Below are 18,141 nucleotides of genomic sequence, written 5' to 3' on the forward strand. Positions count from 1 at the left end.
GTTTGTTCAATTATGATAATACCTGAGATTATTAGATCATGGAAGGACTGGGCAGAGTGGCTGTCCGATTTAGACAGGATGGTTAGAGAAGGCATCACTGAGAGGCTTTGATGTTAGGACCGGAGCAGCGCTGTGACTTAGGATTGGAGCAAGTCTTGGGGGTCCATGAGGACATGCAGCCCCTTTGGGGTGCGTTCCTTTTGAGCTCTTTGGGCCTGCTCCCAGGTGACTGCTTATGTGATCCGTGTCATCTGGGAGCAGCTTGACTCGATTTTTCTGCCCACTGACCTTCTCAAGTCTCGTTTCCTGTCCAGGAAATTAACACACAAAAATGCCAATTCTCTGTAGGGAAAACCTGTCCCTACACACTACACTACACTAAGTTCAACCCCCACGTTAGAGGTTCACGGGGATAGTGGCAAGGAGTTTCTCCTGTTAAACTTGCTTAAAGTTCAGATAAAAATTGATAATTTATCATGAGCGTTACTAAGGGAATTGGTTGACAATTACACGACTGTACTAAGATGTGTTAGGCTTTGTGCCTTTTCTCTTAAAACAATGAGGAGCTCTAGAATTAACATTATGCCTTAGGGAAAATAACTTATTGGTTGGGTACTGATTTCCTCTCATCTCCAGCTAACAGGAAAAGTCTGAATTCTAGCAAATATATTCAAAATCCATTATCTTTTCCTCTCTGGTGTAGATGCCTAATAAAATATAGTTTAAAAATGCAGAGATTGCTTTTTATTTTGCCTAAATTAAGTTTAATTTTCCAGAGGACCAGCAGGTTGCAACAATTTTATGTATTAGAAATATACATATTAACTGTTGGGTATTATGAAGTCAATGATTATTTTCCTTGGATTAAGCATTGATTTTGTCATGATACCACCATATTGTCTTGAATAATTAAGAATTTTCTCTCCGCACTTAGAACTTGAGAAATTGTGTCTTGAAGTAATGTTTAAGGCCTAGTTACATGTTATAGTCTGTAAAAAAAAAAAAAAATTAAACAGCAATAATTTCAGAGAACATATGATATGTGACTGGAAAATGCACAATGTATGCTTAATGAATGATACCTACTTCTTTAAAAACAGAAAACATCAGCAATATATTTTTTAAAGATACTTAAATTTTTTGTCACTTTATCTTGTTAGAACAATTTTTTAAGTTATGATTTTGTGTGACAATAAGACATATGTCAAAGTGAATAAGGACTGACAATATATTCTGAGGAAATAAACCTGCCATGTACGGTGTCATGAAACTCACTCTCTTTTAGAAGGCTTAAATTAGGTTTCAATAAGCAAGTATACTATAGACCATTTTCAGTAGCCGATATCTTGATCATGACACTATAAGTGAATATTAATACATTGCTTTAGTGTAAGTAATGTTAAAATAAATCATTTTGGCCTATTGAGATTGTCTAATATCGCTCACATATTTAATTCCTTCAAAGGCTGTTTGATTCTCATGCTGTTATCTAAAACATAGAAATTTTTAAAGCTATCTAGAATCTAAAGTATAAAAGCATACTCATGTGTTAATAATTACTGAATTTTAATAAAGTCTTGTCGTGTCTGTGTTCTGTAAATATTGAAACTTAGTGCTGGTTTATTGTCAAGATGAAATATATAATTATACACTATAGTAACTATACAATTTTAATGTGCCTAAATTTTTTGATAAATCCCATAACACTGCTTTGCAAAATACCTCCTAACTCAATAAATACTGAACACTGCGCAGGAAGAAAGCAAAGTAAGAGTAGGTACTACACAGAAAAGTTGAAAGAGATTAAAACTATTAATCTTTGTGTAAAAATGAAAAAGACGCTGACTTAATGACTATTTTCTGAAGTAGCAAACATCTTAATACATGTCTAACATCAAACTGAAAATTAAAGCCTCATCAAAGTGATGCTTTCTCCCTGAAGACTGGCACTCTGAGACTGGTTGCTTCATATCCTTGGTTCTTGACTTTTCTGTCTCGTGGCTATGTATATAGTGGCCTCTCCTGGCTTTTCTGGGTTCCACTGACAATGGCTTCTTCCTGTGGTTTTCTCTGTGTGTGTTTGAATTTCATTCTGCTTATAAAGGTCTCCAGTAATAGAATTGAGACCCATTCTGATTCAGCTGGATCACACCTTAACTAAAAATAACATCAAAAGGTTTTATTTGCACTGGGTTCACATTCCCAAGAATGGATTAAAGTTAAAAGCATATTTTTCTGGGGACGCAGCTCCAAGCCACAAGAGCAGCCCACCACATGACAGCTTACTTCATCCAAGCCAGCAAAGGAAAGTCAGTAGGGAAACTGCTAGCAAAAATATGTTACAGTCTTATGTAACATTATCATGGAAATGATATCCCATCATTGTTGTTGTATTTTGTTGATTAGAAGCAAGTCACAGGTTCTGTCCACACTCAAAGAAAAGTGATTACACAGGGGCATGAATACCAGAAAGCAGAAATAAGTGGGGATCAGCTTAGAAATTTTCTGCCACAGACAATAATAGGGATATGAAAAGACTAGTAATCAATGGTAATAGCCAAGAAAAGCAACTTCACCAATAAGTTTCTAAACAATAAAACAAGATAACACATCATGTAATACCCACCTATTCTGCTTACCATCCGATCTCACCCACCTTTAGATCTTAGCTCAAAGATCACTTTCTTAGAGAAGCTTTCCCTGACCTGCCCTTCCCCATCCACCAGTGGATTGGTTGCCTATTCTTTTTTTTTTTTTATATAATGCATACATTTCTTAAATACTATTGTAATTTTACATTTGTTAATTTTCTTGTGTGTTGATTATTTTAGTACTGATTAAGCTTGTGAGGACAAAAACTGTATTTGGATGCTGTTCAACATTGTGTCCTCATCACCAGTAAAGTTTATAGTAGCGAGACAAAAGTTTAAAACATGCTGGATAAAAGGAAAAGATATTAGGGACACTACCTAGAAGTGAGGAGACCTAAGTTCCAATGTCAACTCTTTCATTTATTAGCTGGGCCCCTTTACACAAATCAAATCACCTTTCTGAGCATCAGATTTTCTCCTGTGCAAGGTCATTCCTAAACCAAATAGTTAGAATTTTAATGCAATTCTATGATTTTGCTAATGAGCAAATTTTTACTACTTCAAATTATTTCCAGAATTTTCCAGCAACTGTTTCTTCATCTCTTGACCAACAAGATTTTGGGGTTTTAACCTATTTGCAACAGGCAGAGAGAGAACAGAAGGTACAATGTGAGAAGCTTAATTCAACATTTGCAAAGTTACTTATATTTTAAGGAACACTTCTGTTCTTCAGAGTTTATAATTTGAATACCATGCTGTGGTATAATTCAAAATGCTTTCATTTCCACTAAGTAAAACAAAGCTACAGAAAATATAAACAACTACATTACACACATGTTAATTTCTTTCAAGATGTTGGCACCCTGCCTTCATCTTCAGCTGCCTGATCCTTTCTGTGGCCCAGAGGATTTGTTAAATTAAAAGGCAGTGTAGTCCTAGACCAATGGCATCATGAGAAAAATGCAAAGCTCTAAAAAAGAGGAGAGGTATGTCAATATTCTCAATGCATAGCATGCTAGACTATTTTGTGGAAGAATATTTTAGCATCACAATAGTATAACTGACACATGTGGCCTGTTTTCATCATGACTAAAAGTTATCCTTGTTTAGTAACTAACCAAGCAGTGTTTAAGTCTGTTCATGTGCTTTCTTTGATCCATGCAATAAATGCACTTTGCTTTATTTTCAGCATCAGTTCTTTGACAGGAGCAATTCTCAAAGAAAATAAAGGTTGCACGGGAGACCCAGGAGCAATATGTTTCTCTACCATCCCCCGAAATTATAAGCCAAATTCATATTTAAGAAAATTTTGTCATTGGTTGTTCTATAGTGCCATTGTTCATTGTCCTGAAGGTGACTATTGACTGCTACAGTATTTTCTAGCTCCTCATTTACAGTACTTTAGGAAAGGGAGAATGGATTGGCAATGGAAATAAAGAATAATTTTTGCAATTGTTTCCTCAAATCAGAAATCATGTGATCTCTTAGAATGTTTTCTAGTATCTTAATTCCTCTTGTTCTGAGTAGTGTGTCTTCTTAACTGAGAAGCTATGATGACTATAGAATGTGTTTTTCTTTTGTTAATATGTGACTTATGTGTCAGAATCACTCCAGTATACAAATGTGGGCTGAAGAAGTGGCAAGTGCAGAGATGTGTGGTACTCCAGCTTCATTTTATTAGTTCTTTGGGTTTAGAAAAATGGTTGGGCTGAGACTTTAAACTATAGCTGTAGAGGTGCAATTCTGAGAAGTCTTTACAGTGATGCATGGTATGCTTCTGACTGAAAGGGCATCAGGGCTACAGTAAATTTTGCTTTTCCATTCCATTCATATATGGTAGACGTGCACAGGCTCAGAGAATAACTAACCTCTTTTCTATTAGGACTTGATTTGCCTCTTGAGGTCCCCATCCGTATTAAACTAGCAACAAACATGATAGATATCATTTATCATTTAGTGAGTATTGTCAAAGAGTCTTTACCTGTTAACTCATTTAATATTTGCAATGACACTCAGAAGAATGTACTATCAATATTTTCATTTAGTAGGTGAGGAAACTGAGACATAGTAAGGTAATACAAGTGGCTCAATATCACATAGCCAACACATGGCAGAGCAGGATTCAAGCTCAAGCAATATGAACTAGTCACTAAATGAATGAGAGTGTTCCTTAGTCTCCCTTAATCATATCCCATTATCTTAGTCTAACTAGGGTTCTGTGAAAAACGTCATACAATGGGTTGGCTTTAACAATAGGTGTTTGTTGTCTCACAGTTTTAGAGACTCCAGAGTCCAAAACCAAGGTCTCAACAGGCTACATTTTCTCCCCAAAGTGTGTAGTATTCAGGTGCTGGCTTGCTAAAGTCCTTGGAGCTCTCTGCCTCTTATATGGTAATATGCCCACTATTTGTGTACACATTTTCTCTGCCTTATAAGAACTCCAGTCTTCTGGATTAAGGCCCACTCCGATCCAGTTTAGTTCACCTAAATAAGACCTTTGATGATCCTGTTCACAAATGAATGGATTAAATTTTAGCAACATATTTTTTTCTGGAGCCCATAGCTCCAAGCTACCATGATACCTTAACTAATTAAATCTTCAAAGGTTCTGTTAATAGGTGGATTCACACCCACAGGAACATGAATTAAGACTTGAACATGTCTTTATGGGGTACATGATTCAATCTCCAATACTCATACATTCAAAATTATTTCTTGTATCATAAACAGAAAACTTTAAATTATGGAGGATAGTCCTATTGGAAAAAATGATATACCCTAATTTTACATTCTTTTAGCCTAGATACTCAAGAATTGACGATATGAACTTACTGTATTGTCATTTTCAAGTTAATGTGTTCCATAATATAATCTTAGGTATTATTTGAGTTAATAAGTTGCGACAACAAATCCAAAATAATCTTCCTGGGTCCTATTAAGTCACTTTTTTTGGTAATAGCTTATAAGTCAAAAAACAGTTAGATTTCCTTATTGACTTTGCAGGAAAGTCTTTAATAAATATAGACTAAAGTAGGCCAATTCAGTGTAATGTATATTAAAAATTTTTGTTATAATGTACTTTTGTTAATGAGATCAAGTACCAACTTTTGAGATAGAGTTTAAGTTTATGTAGGTCATGTACATATAGAGAGAGTGGCATATGATAAAATATATTTAAATAGGTATAATACACTCTTTGAAAGTATTCATTAATAATTCTAGATGATGAAAGTAAATATATAGAGACATATTTTTATACATACATATATGTGAAAGTGTGCAGAAAGGAGAATGAGAGACAAAGAAGAAGAGAGAGAAAATGAGAGAAGAGTAGACTCTTGACAGAGGGTATTTCAGCTGATGTTTAGAGAATGTCTAGTGGTACCAGAAACTATTCTAGAAATTGAATATATGCACATTGACAAAAGTACAGATTTGTGTTTACTACCACTGGCTTGGTTTAATTAAAATCATACAATCACGTAGGAAGGGTGCAAGGGTAGTTCAGTGGAAGAATTCTCACCTGCCATGCGGGAGACCCAGGTTTGATTCCTGGTCCATGCACTTTCTAAAAAAACAAAAGAAACAAACAAAAATTCAATAAATGGTGCTACAATGATGGGATACTAACATGGAAAAATAATGAAAGCCATACAGCATACAAAACAAAAAAAAACCTAAAATGGAACCGTGGAACCATTTGAAACTAATGGAACCATTTGAAAAACCAACAGAAAGGATTATATATTTTCACCGAAGTTTTCTCTAATATCATTTTAATGTCTTGTGAGTGATATTTTGGATTAGGAACAGAAAACACAGAAAAAAAAATGGGTCTCAACATAATTGCAATGGAGCACTGTTGTCTCAAATTTCTGGAAAATGGAAAATGAGTTTGGGGAATGTTTTCTACTTGGGATATTCGCAGTGGACTTCAGCATGCTTGGAAAAGTCCTGTACTAAAAGAGTACTATAGAATTACCATATGAATCACAATCCTATTACTAGGTATATACCCCAAAGAATTGAAAGCAGGGACTCAAACAGATATTTGCACACTGATGTTCATAGCAGCATTATTCACGATTGCCAAATGATGGAAGAAACCCGTGTCCATTACACAACGAATGGATAAAGAAAATGTGGTATATTTATACAATGGAATATTATTCAGCCATAAAAAGAATAAAGTTCTGATAATGAGACAACATGGATGAACCCTGAAGACATCATGTTGAGTGAAATGTCAGACACAAAAGGATGAATATTGTATGATCTCACTGATTTGAAATAATTGGAATAAGCAGATTCATAGAGTCAGAATCTGGAAGCTTCCCAGGGGACAGGATGGGGATAGGGAATGGGAGGTTAAGGTTTAAAATGTATGGGGTTCCTGTTAGGAATGATGGAAATGTTTTGTTAATGGATGGTGATGGTAGTAGCACAACATTGTGACTGTAATTATAAGTTATGTAAGATATATATAAATATATATATCTGAATATGATTAAAAGAGGAAATGTTAGATTGTATATATGGTAACAGAATATAAATGTTTTTTAAAAATCTATGGAGGTACACTACATAAACAGTGAACCCTATGTTAAACCATGGACTATAATTAATAGTTCCATTATTAAGATGTGCTATCATCAATTTTAACAAATATTCCACACCAATGCAAGGTGTTAATAATAAGGTGATATATGGGAATCCTATATTTTATGCATGATTGTTTTGTAAACCCACAACTTCTCTAATGAAGAAATATAAACCTGAATGACCATTTAAAGGGTGACTGTAGGTGGGTCATGGTGGCTCAGCAGGCAGAGTTCTAGCCTGCCATGCTGGAGATCCGGATTTGCTTCCCTGTGCCTGCCCATGCAAAAAAAAAAAAAAAAGGGTGGGGTAACTCTAGCACACCCACAGTCAAATAAATGAAACTTTTGGCTGTGTTTAAAAAAACAGGACAGAGGAGTTTAATTCACAAGACATACTGTTTTAGGAAAAATGTAAGTTGCAAATGCATATTGCAGTATGAATCAGTTCTTGCAAGAAAAGTTGAATCTATGTATTTATGCATAAATAGGAAGAGATCTAGAAAAATCAATACCATGATGTGAATATAGTCATTTTGCTGGTGAGTTTTGTTTTATTTTTCATGCTTACCCATCTTTTAGAATAGTCTAATTGAATACATATTTCACAAATAATTTTAAGAAGTTTAGAACATATCAACAGATTGTATGCAAATCCATTCTTATTGCTGGGGAATAAAAAACTAAAACTAAAACAAAATGCATTATAAATGGATCAAAATCTACTTTCTGTTTTCTTTCAAAAGTGTGAGTTAGGGAGCAGGTGACTACATACTCTGGCTATTATTGCCTTTGAAGGATGGAAAACACTGCCTTGAATGTCTTTACTTGGAAAAATGTCCTAGAGATTGCAGATTGTATAGTTCATTGACATCAACTGACATCAAATTGATCTTCAATTTAAAAGGCTATTACAATGATTATCCTTTCTTATTTTCTATATTCTCATTGATCTGGGATGAAGGATTTGAATATAAGATCTTTATTGCCAAACTGAACTGATGTTTGAGGCAATTACCTTGGAATTCAGCCTCAAGAACTGCTCTGGGCTTTTGACTATGGAGATCAAACAAAGACAAATAAATTCAGATGTCTTATATTAGGTTCTTCTGTGTGGCACAGGTCTCAGCAGAAGCTTTGTTCTCTGTATAATTTATTATCTCATTATTTCAATTAAAATAAAATTTCAGTAATAATAGTAAATGTTAGATTCCATAGACAATCCATATATTATTAGCTGGCATGGGCCATCAACCTGTTAATATAGCTCAGTCCAGTGACTTCCTAATCAGAGGTTATGAGCTTGGATAATTTGTGTGCATATCAAGACTGGATAAAATTTTAAATAGTGGATCAAACAGAGTGGTTTCAACCTTTTAAAAACCCAACAAGAATTCCAAATAATCCTCTAAGTAAGAGAGTAATTAGCTACCCTAGAATATGATAGTTTCCAATTGTCTTAAAAATGATTTACCTTTTCATTATTATGGTGCTTCTTAGGAGAAAAAGGCACAGATCCTTGTTCATAAAGCTCTTGAGAACAATAATTCAAAGTAGGTAACAAAATAAAGAATGTGATTTTCAATTTATGTGGGATTTTGAAAAGAAAATTTAAAAATAAATTCTTAGGTTAAATTATGTTCACTACTCTACTATGATATGCAAATGTACTTTTAATATGACTTCACTGTATACAACATGTTTATCATTAGTTGCATAGTTTTAACTGTTGTGCTTAAGGAAATCTTAAGAGTTTTGTTAATTATTTTTCTCTAATTTTTAAGTAGCAAAGAGAAATTGCTGTTTTAATTTTTTATTGTCTTTATTTTTATTGTCTTATTTCATGTTTTCATTTCATTTACTTGCAATGATGGTACAATATCCTTTTAGGCTTTTTAATGAATATTTACTGAATTCTCTTACAGATACAATTATTCTAATACTTGAATCATATTTTGTCAATTAGTTATATGGTTGGTTTAACCATTCCTTCATTGAAGGAAAATTATTTCTTCTTTTCTCCTCCTTAACATATCCTGTGCTATAGATTCTCAAGCATAAAGCACTAAATGTTATTCCATAATCAAATTCTGTCATTAGGTATCCTGATTATAGGGAACCAGAACTCTTAAGTTTATTAAGTTTCCACTAGAGAAGAACTTAATTGAGATTATTATGATCTTCAATCTATTATCTGTTTAAAAATTTAAAACATGCGTGCTCTAAATATCTGAATGCAATATTACCATGCAATAAATTCAAGGACAATGAATAAAGGACAGGTTATTAAATAAAATATAACCACCCATAAATGTCACCATTTACCTATTAATCAAACCTGCAAACCTAGAGTTAATTAACATACTCCTTTTCTGGCTCATTATGAATCTTTATCTCATCAACCCTTCTCCAGTGCTTTTGCAAGTCCCTTGGAATTAGAGCCAGCTTGTATTGAAAGACATGCCTTAAAATTCTGCCACTTTTATAAATTGCCTTTGAAAAAGTAATAATGCATAAGATTCTTTCTATTGTACTCTTCCGCCCTCACTCATTTTCCAATCCCCTTATCCTATTCTATTGTTGCCATAGCTATATTACCATCTAGATAATCACTATGTAATTATATCTTCCTCCACTGGAATGTAAGCTCCATAGAAAAAATGCTTTTATCTGTTTATCTTTTTGTTCACTGATATTTCCCAAGTACATACAACAAGTGTCTGTATATAGTTGGTACAAAATAATTATCTGTTGATTAAATCTTGGCTTGGCCTCTGTTATCTGTTATTGTTGTTGTTGTTGTTTTCTCTCCCTCCTTCTTGCTCCTTCCTACTGTTGATTTCTCATAATTCTGTGTTGGTTTCTCTGTGTTAGGTCTTCTCTATATGCAGACTCAGAAGCTCCAGGCTTAAATCACTTTTATAGCTTGCAATCGCAGAGGAAATAGAACTTCAACTTCCTAATAGTCCCAGAAAATTCAGAGTGTATTTTCATTAAGCTGGCTGGTTTGCATCCCCATCCTTGAGCCAATCATTGTGATCTGGGGTGGGTGTAATGCTGAGAAATTGATTATTTTAATTATGTTGAATGCTACTCAAAATCTGATCTGAGTAATAAGTAAATTTAGAGTTGCCTTACAATCCAATGATCCCACTATATATATATATATATATATCCAGAAGATCTGAAAGCAGAGATGCAAACTTGCATACTGATGTTCAGAGCAGCATTATTCACAAGTGGCAAAAGATTTTTACTCTGAACACTCGTTATGCACTCCTTTTGTTCCCATCAATTGAACAAAATGTGATATCTGTACACAATGGAATATTATTCAGCAGTACACAATGGAATATTATTCAGCAGTAAGAAGGAATGAAGTTTTGAAACATGTGACAGCATGGGTGACATTGTGTTGACATTGTGTTGAGTGAAATAAGTCAGACACAAAAGTACAAATATTGTTTGATCTCAGTGATATGAACTAATTATATGTAAACTTATAGACATAAATGCTAATTATAGGTTACCAAGGGGTAGAATGAGGCTGGAGAATGAGGTGTGGTTGCTTAATATGTGCAGAATTTATAACTATGTTGAATTTAAATATTTGGAATCAGGTAGAGATGATGGTAGTACATTATTGTGAATATAATTAATAGTGCTGAACTGTGAGTGATGCCATTGCAAGGGATAGTTTAGAGTTATGTTTGTCACCAGAAGGAAAGCTATAGGTGAAAACATGCGGATATATAACGGTGAATCTTCTGGTGGATGATGACTGTGATTAGCAATTCAAATATACGAAAGTTCTTTTATGAGCTAGAACAAATGTATGACACTATTTCAAGGAATTAATTCTAGAGAAGCATGTGGGAGAACATGTACCTGTTGCAAATCATGAACTATAATTAATAGTAATATCTCTTTTCTCACAAATAACACATTTTTAATAAAATACACCATTCTAGTAACATGAGCTAAATAATCAAAAACTATTAGATATTAGGCAGTTAGAGGGTAATGTTTGATTTAATAAAATGTGGGTGCTAAAGAAAAACATATATTAATCTAAACTTTCATATAAATAATCATGAGTCTGGATTCACTGTAAGGAGACAAAATGTGAAAAGGCGTGCATAACGAGTATTCAGAGTAAAACTTAATATTTTATATAATTTCTTAGATTACTTTCTTTTTACCTTATACCATATTAAAAATTACACTCAACGTCAATTTTCTCTTAGATTTCTTTGTTATATGCCCTGCGTTTCTCCTTTATGTATTAATTATACAAGTATTGCGTCTCATGGCAAAAACTTTTTATAATCTGTAAGTAAAATTATATATCCCTAATTATATCCCTAATTACACTTATACCCTTAATTACACTCTCCTTTGAAAAATATTCGTTGTAAACTTTTTACTATGTGTTTTTCTCTATAAAGTTATATGCATTTTTAAACAGAGTTCTGTGATGTGATTTTTTTAATGATTTTTAATGATTTTTTTAGTCATTCATATATATTCATGCCTTAGCATGATCTTCAATTGCTCAAAAACATGTTAATGTGCTAGATTTTGTCTGCAAATAGACACAACTTTTCAAATATGTAGTCAATTCCGCAACTTTTATGACATTCTTCTAAAACATCAACCTTCTCAAGACAATGAATATTTCATTTTGTGCCAAACAGACTTTTAATTTCAGTGCCCGGAGCATAAAACGGTGGGCCTCTATGTTTAGTTGAATCATAAGAAACAATGTATGTGAGTTACTGGAACTCTTTTCTTGTTAGGGACAGCAATCGACATAGAGTTCTCAATCACCTGGATTAACAGCAACTGAGGTTCCTCTATCTCAAATCCTGTCAAATTTGCCAATATTTACTCTGGAAATATAAAAAATGCAACAGTACAATGAAATATTCCCTTAAATACTTTGGCTTCAGGAATTGAAGCAGTTGGTTCTACTGAGTAATAAAGATTCTGCTCTGTAAAAATTTCACAAATCTCAAGTTCATCTCCACTCCAACTACACTGTGCCTCCGGTGTGCCAACCACCTCACTTCAACTGCTTTTCTGCAAACAGCAAGAAATATCCTGAGTCCACTCTTGCCATTAAGAAAAGTGTCCAAATGCTTTAATAGCTGATGTCCTGTTCTTGAGGAAATGAAATGTGGCTCACTCAGTTTTCTTGCCATTTTTCCATGCTTTTCTCCACCTCATTATGGAGGTACTTGTTAATTTTGAATAAAGTTCTTGTATCATTCATAGTTTTGTAGACACCTTTACCTCACTAGCAGATATATTCAAGCCTCTTCAGCTACCTTCTGTATGCTTAACAGCAATATCTCAATTTTTTTTTCATCAACAGTAACAAATATATCACACCAATATACTACGGGTCAGCAATGGGGTGGAGGGATAAGGACTATGGGATATTTTGATTTTTCTTTTATAGTTTATTTTATCTTATTGTTACTAGATAAAATATTGAAATATTCTGAAATTTATTGTGGTAATGATTGCACAACCATGTGATGATACTTGCAGTCCCTGATTATATATTTTGGATGGATTATAAAGTGTGTGAATATATTGCAGTAAAATCATATTAAAGATTCTGGTCTGAGCAAAAAGCAGCAGCTCTGGGGAGCTTGTTATAAATGCAGACTTCCAAGCCCCACTCCAGACCTGCTGAATTGGAAAATGTATTTTAACAAGATTTCCTGGTGATATATTCTTACTCTGTGCCCAGAGATAGAGCTGGAGAGGCAGGAATAGCAACAAAGCCAAGTTTATCCAAACTACCCAAATTTAAAGAGGGGGAGGGATCATTGCCCAAAGAAGACTTGAGTGCTATTCCTGGAAGGCAAAATGATATTAGACAATCAAAAACAACAGATATCCACTACAATATACAATATATATTCATCAATTGTCATGCATGGAAGAAAGAGGACTGGAGATTGAATTTTAAGGCAAGAATATTGAAGGATCACTAACATGGATGTCAAAGTTATCATGAATATTGGCAGGAGTATTAGCAGAAAGAAACACCATGAACCAGATGCCACAAATTACCAATAAATAAGGAATAATGATTGAGAGATTGAAAATGGTTGTAAAAGGAAGAGGCAGTTCAGCTTGTAGAGGAAGGAGGGAGAAGAAAGAAGAGATAGTCTAGGAATGGTAATAAGGAACAAAGGAAGCAGCTCTCACCTCCAAGTCCCTAACTGGGAGGCCATGAAGTTTGGAAGCTAAGACAGCCTCCACTTGAGGGACCCAAAGTAGGAATAAGTATACTTGGGAGGATTGAGGATGTTATGGCACCTATATCAAGGAGAATCCGCTAGACTAACAAAAGACCCAAGATCTCAGTTTTTGAAACACAACAAAGTGGTATTCTTTTTTCACCCGTATAGGTTGAATGTATTTGATGAGTGTTGGGACAGGCGTGGTTGAGAGGACCTATATTTCATATAGTCACTCCACCATCTAGAGCCAGCACCATCCAGAATTCAAGGCCTTCCCAATCTCTATGATGGATGATGAGAGTTGAAACATCTCATACCTGCTGTTCATCTTTCAGTCAGCATATGGCATATGTCCCTTTCCCCCACAGTTCATTGGCCAGAGCCAGTCACATATCCCTGTAGAACTGCAAGGGACTGGAAAATGTGAAGGGGTATATGGAATTTTTGGTAAACTCTGTTGTCTTTACATAATATCTCACTTTTGAATAGGAAAATATGGATACAGAGGGAAAATGCCATCTCTGTTAAAGTATTAAGATTAGTCCATGCAAGTTTTTGTGCATTACTAAATAAAATTTAAAGAAATTACACAGAAATAGGACAAAACTCAAGAGGCAGTTGTAGTATCAAAAGGTAATTTAGAGGTGGTAGGGTAAGGAAGAAGGGAGAAGAAAGAAGTGATAGTCTAGGAATAATCTCTGTCATTGCCCACCAACCACCCTCTTCCAAATTTGATGTCAACAATTAATATTTTTTGTGATGTGTTGCAAACTGATACGCGAGTGAATCTTCAAACCTTCCACCCAATCAGAAAACTGCTTATAAAGCTCACCTAGGAAAAAAGTTCTAGAGCCAGGACTACTAAATCTTAACATGATGAAAAAGGGAAGATACAGTTATTGAATATGCCACCTCAATTAAGTTTACTCCATTCGAAAGTGAAACCAAAACAGCTAAATTGACTGTTGAATTAAATTCTCTGAATGTACAGTGCTTTTTATCTGGACCCAATGGCATCTCTTTGTATAATTTTGAGGATTACGTATTAGATCATTTCAATTGTCTTAACACTTTACACAAGTTCTTTTAGTGATCTATTTTGCTAAGTGCTTTTGAACTTCTTCTTTTGAAGGTTATTGCAGATTCTGGATAGAAAACTTTCAAAAACAATTCTTGCTTATTAAAAAAAAAAAAGCCCAAAGACCTTGTTTTCTATACAAATAGCAGCTAGAAAAATCAGTATTTTCTTTTGGGAAAAAATGGTTTAGCTGCGTGAGCATCAACAGAATGCTTTCTAATTATGACATTTTATTTTTGAAGACCAAAGTCTGCTGTGGCAGTGGGGGAGGCGGGTAGGCTAGTAGACGATAGACTTCAAGAGTATGTCTTCTTTTGAATACAGTGACCCTAATAGCATTTTACGGAATGATCAATTAGCTTAGCTTCTTGAATTTCGATAGAATATGCTAAATATTGAACCGTATTTTTCTGTGCCATGTATAGTTTTTTTACTGTGCTTAAAGAAACCGACTAAACATTTTCAAGATAATCTAAGGAGTAATTGTAATCTTGTCAGTTATTTATTTAGTCGTTTCAGCCAAATATCACTTTAATATTGAGGATAATGAACAAATCATGTCATCATATGGTGACAATAAAATTATCTATTATAAATTAACAACATTATTTTTATTGGCAACTAGAAAGTATCCTGTTACAATCTGAAATGGAAATACTCATTTTTGTTTCATATATTCTATTACTATATGAAGTAAAATTAATCAGTTTTAATATACATATATGAATATATTCCTACCCATTTGTTTATATCTTAGTTTTTTTATGCTTATTTAGTTATGGACTTACCCTTGCAAAGAAGTTGAAGTGCCTTACAATAGTTCATAAAATAGAATAGGAAAGAAATCAATAAAGTAAAAATAGGTCTTTGGTAAACCCAGACAGAAATTCAAAAAGAAGAGAAAGATAGGACACATATGTGCATAGTCCATTTTGTGAACCTTATTTATATAAATTTCTCATACAATCTAAAAATGGTGAAAAATTACACTGTAGAGAAGATGTGTGCATTAAAAAACATCAGAGCATTGAAATTTTTGTTAAGGAGGAACATATATTATCATACAGCTCAATTAAGGTTTAATTATGAGATGCTAAATTAATGCCAATTTATACCTAGTTGATTCATTATTCAATCTACGAGATATAGTACTTAGTGATAGGTATTTGCATTTGAAAAGTCATAACCAATGGATTAAATGTTTTTTTTTCTTAATCTATTTAATTTACCAATTGAATGGCAGTAACAAAATCAGTGTAGTAGCAGCTGGAAATGCAGTTGAATTTGAGGGAGTTAAAATTAGAGAGAAAAAAAATGGATGGCAAAAGTAAACAGAGTGAAACAGTGCTAAAATAAAAATAGCGCAAACTGATTTATATATTTTCTGAAAAATTTCAGGTGTTGTCAAAGTGGATTATGGAGATGTGACAGTCAGAAAAACATTAAGAGAAAATCTGAAGTGTAAGCCTTTCTCTTGGTACCTTGAAAACATCTATCCGGACTCCCAGATCCCAAGACGTTATTATTCACTTGGTGAGGTATGAATTATTTATCTCGGTTAAGGTATAAATATATTTTGCAAATGGAGCAATTTCTAAGGAGCTCAATATTTTTCATGTTATGAACAAAATGCTTTAAGGGTTTTAAGAGAGACCTATTTTAAATGACTTCCTATTTTACAAGAACTGTAAAGGTCTTCATCATAAGCAATTGTAAAAGTAAGAAGAAAGTTTGACTCGACAAACAGCATGTTCTTGTTTCTATACTAACCATTCTAAAAGTATTTTGGTCCTAGTACCCTAACAATCCTAAAATTGATTGTGGACCCCAAAGAACTTTTGTTTATATGGATTATAACTATTAAAACTGAGAACTTTAAAATATTTATTTAATAATTTATAAAAAAGGTAATCTAGTAACCCATTACAAAAACATGAATAACATGGTTTTATGAAAAATAATTATATTTTCCAAAATAAAAACAAATAGTGAGAAGCATAGCATTGTTTTACAATTTTGTAAATGTTTTCAATGTCTCTTTTAATAGTCAAAAGCTGGATTCTCTTTATCAGCTTTGGTATTCAACCTTTTGAGATATCAGACATCATGTAATCTCTGGAACACTCTCTGTACACTCATGAGAGAGAGTGAAAAGAACAAATAATATCTTAGTATGATAAATAAAATGTTACTGACTTTGAAAACCCACTGAGCACTATTGATCTATACCATTCTGTTTCAAATTATCTATTAGTTTTAGAAATATACAGTTGATTTCATCATAACTATACAAGCACATCATAGCATATATTCAATTGCTCAAAATAAAATTGTTTCTTTTTAAGAATTATGCATTCCATAATGGTAATTTCCCATGTAATAGATATGAGTTAGAAATCAAAACAAATTTTAATATTGATAATGATAAAGATTTTCAAAAGCAATAATGTAATGCATTTGGGAAATAATTAGTAATTGTGCTTATTCTTAGGTTGAAACTGCCATTTCTGTAAGATTCTATAAGTTATGGTAGAATATCTGAAGGCATGGTAGATTGAATATCTTAAAATGTATATGGTTTAACTTTGTGCTTTTTGGGGTCATCTCCCTTACACTCTTTAATCTGTAAACATGGTTTATTTTAATTCACTAGAAAACAATGAAAGCAAAAATACTAGAGCTGAATAGCATTAGCCGAGCTATCTTTAATGGTTGTTTTTCTGTGCCATGTCCATGTTGGATTTGCCAAATCTCTATTTTCTTGTTAGCCATGTAAATAACTCCCTATAGACCCTTTCCGTTTACACATATTTAACGTGGATATGAATAATGTAATAAAAAGTAAACTGTAATAACACTGATTTTGCTTTCTAGCTTTATGACTTTGGACCAATCATTTAATACCATGCCTCAGGGCTTTGGTTTTGGTCTGCCTGTTGTTTTGTTCTTTGCTTGTTTGGGTGGGAGATGGGATGCCGGGAATCACTGTTGCTTTCTTAAATATGTGATACCCTCATATTAGTACTGCTGTCTCAGGGGTTTATACTTAATACATAGACTATATGAGAGTGCTTTTAAAGCTAGAACACTCTTTACATGTTGGTTGTTATAATCTAGTTTGAGGACAAGCCCCAATAAAATGACTAATGATCTCATCTCTTCACTGAAAAGTTTGTTTGAACATTCGTGAATCTTACTATACTCTTGGGAGAAGGATATTTTCTATTCTATGGCCAATGGATCCAGCTGATGAGGAAACATTGATTCCTTGTTCTAAAATGAGGCATAGCCAAGGGCTGTAATGAGGCAGAGATGAGCCAAATACTTTGAGAAGATCTCTGAGGTCACCAGGGTGACTCCTGAGAAAGACTCAGGGTTCCAGAAAAGAACTTAGATGTTCATTTCCAAGATAAAATTCCAATTTTATGTTTTCCTGCACTACATTAATGAAATCTAATTGACATCCTGAAAAAGTCAAAATAAAATAGAGCATAGGGTGGGTAAATCCCTATGTAGAATTTACTGATTTTAAATTAACTATCTTCTGTAATGACTCAAGTGGCCATATTTTAATTTATAGAAATGTTATGAAATGCTTTTAATAAGGATTGAGC

The 18,141-nt window shown here is 33.5% G+C and overlaps 1 protein-coding gene and 1 pseudogene across 2 annotated transcripts in view; one reads left to right on the forward strand and one right to left on the reverse strand.

Annotated features, from left to right (window-relative positions):
* Positions 1–18,141, forward strand: part of GALNT13 (polypeptide N-acetylgalactosaminyltransferase 13) — a 601,907-nt gene that overhangs the window by 504,166 nt on the left and 79,600 nt on the right. For both annotated transcript variants that reach the window (XM_077153856.1, XM_077153857.1), the window contains one exon: positions 15,926–16,065. In XM_077153856.1, coding sequence (XP_077009971.1) covers positions 15,926–16,065 — 140 coding nt within the window. The remainder of the gene's footprint in view (positions 1–15,925; positions 16,066–18,141) is intronic.
* Positions 11,764–12,464, reverse strand: LOC143677636 (thiopurine S-methyltransferase pseudogene; annotated as a pseudogene).

This window comes from Tamandua tetradactyla, chromosome 3, assembly GCF_023851605.1.
Source record: "Tamandua tetradactyla isolate mTamTet1 chromosome 3, mTamTet1.pri, whole genome shotgun sequence".
Classification (NCBI taxonomy): Eukaryota; Metazoa; Chordata; class Mammalia; order Pilosa; family Myrmecophagidae; genus Tamandua; species Tamandua tetradactyla.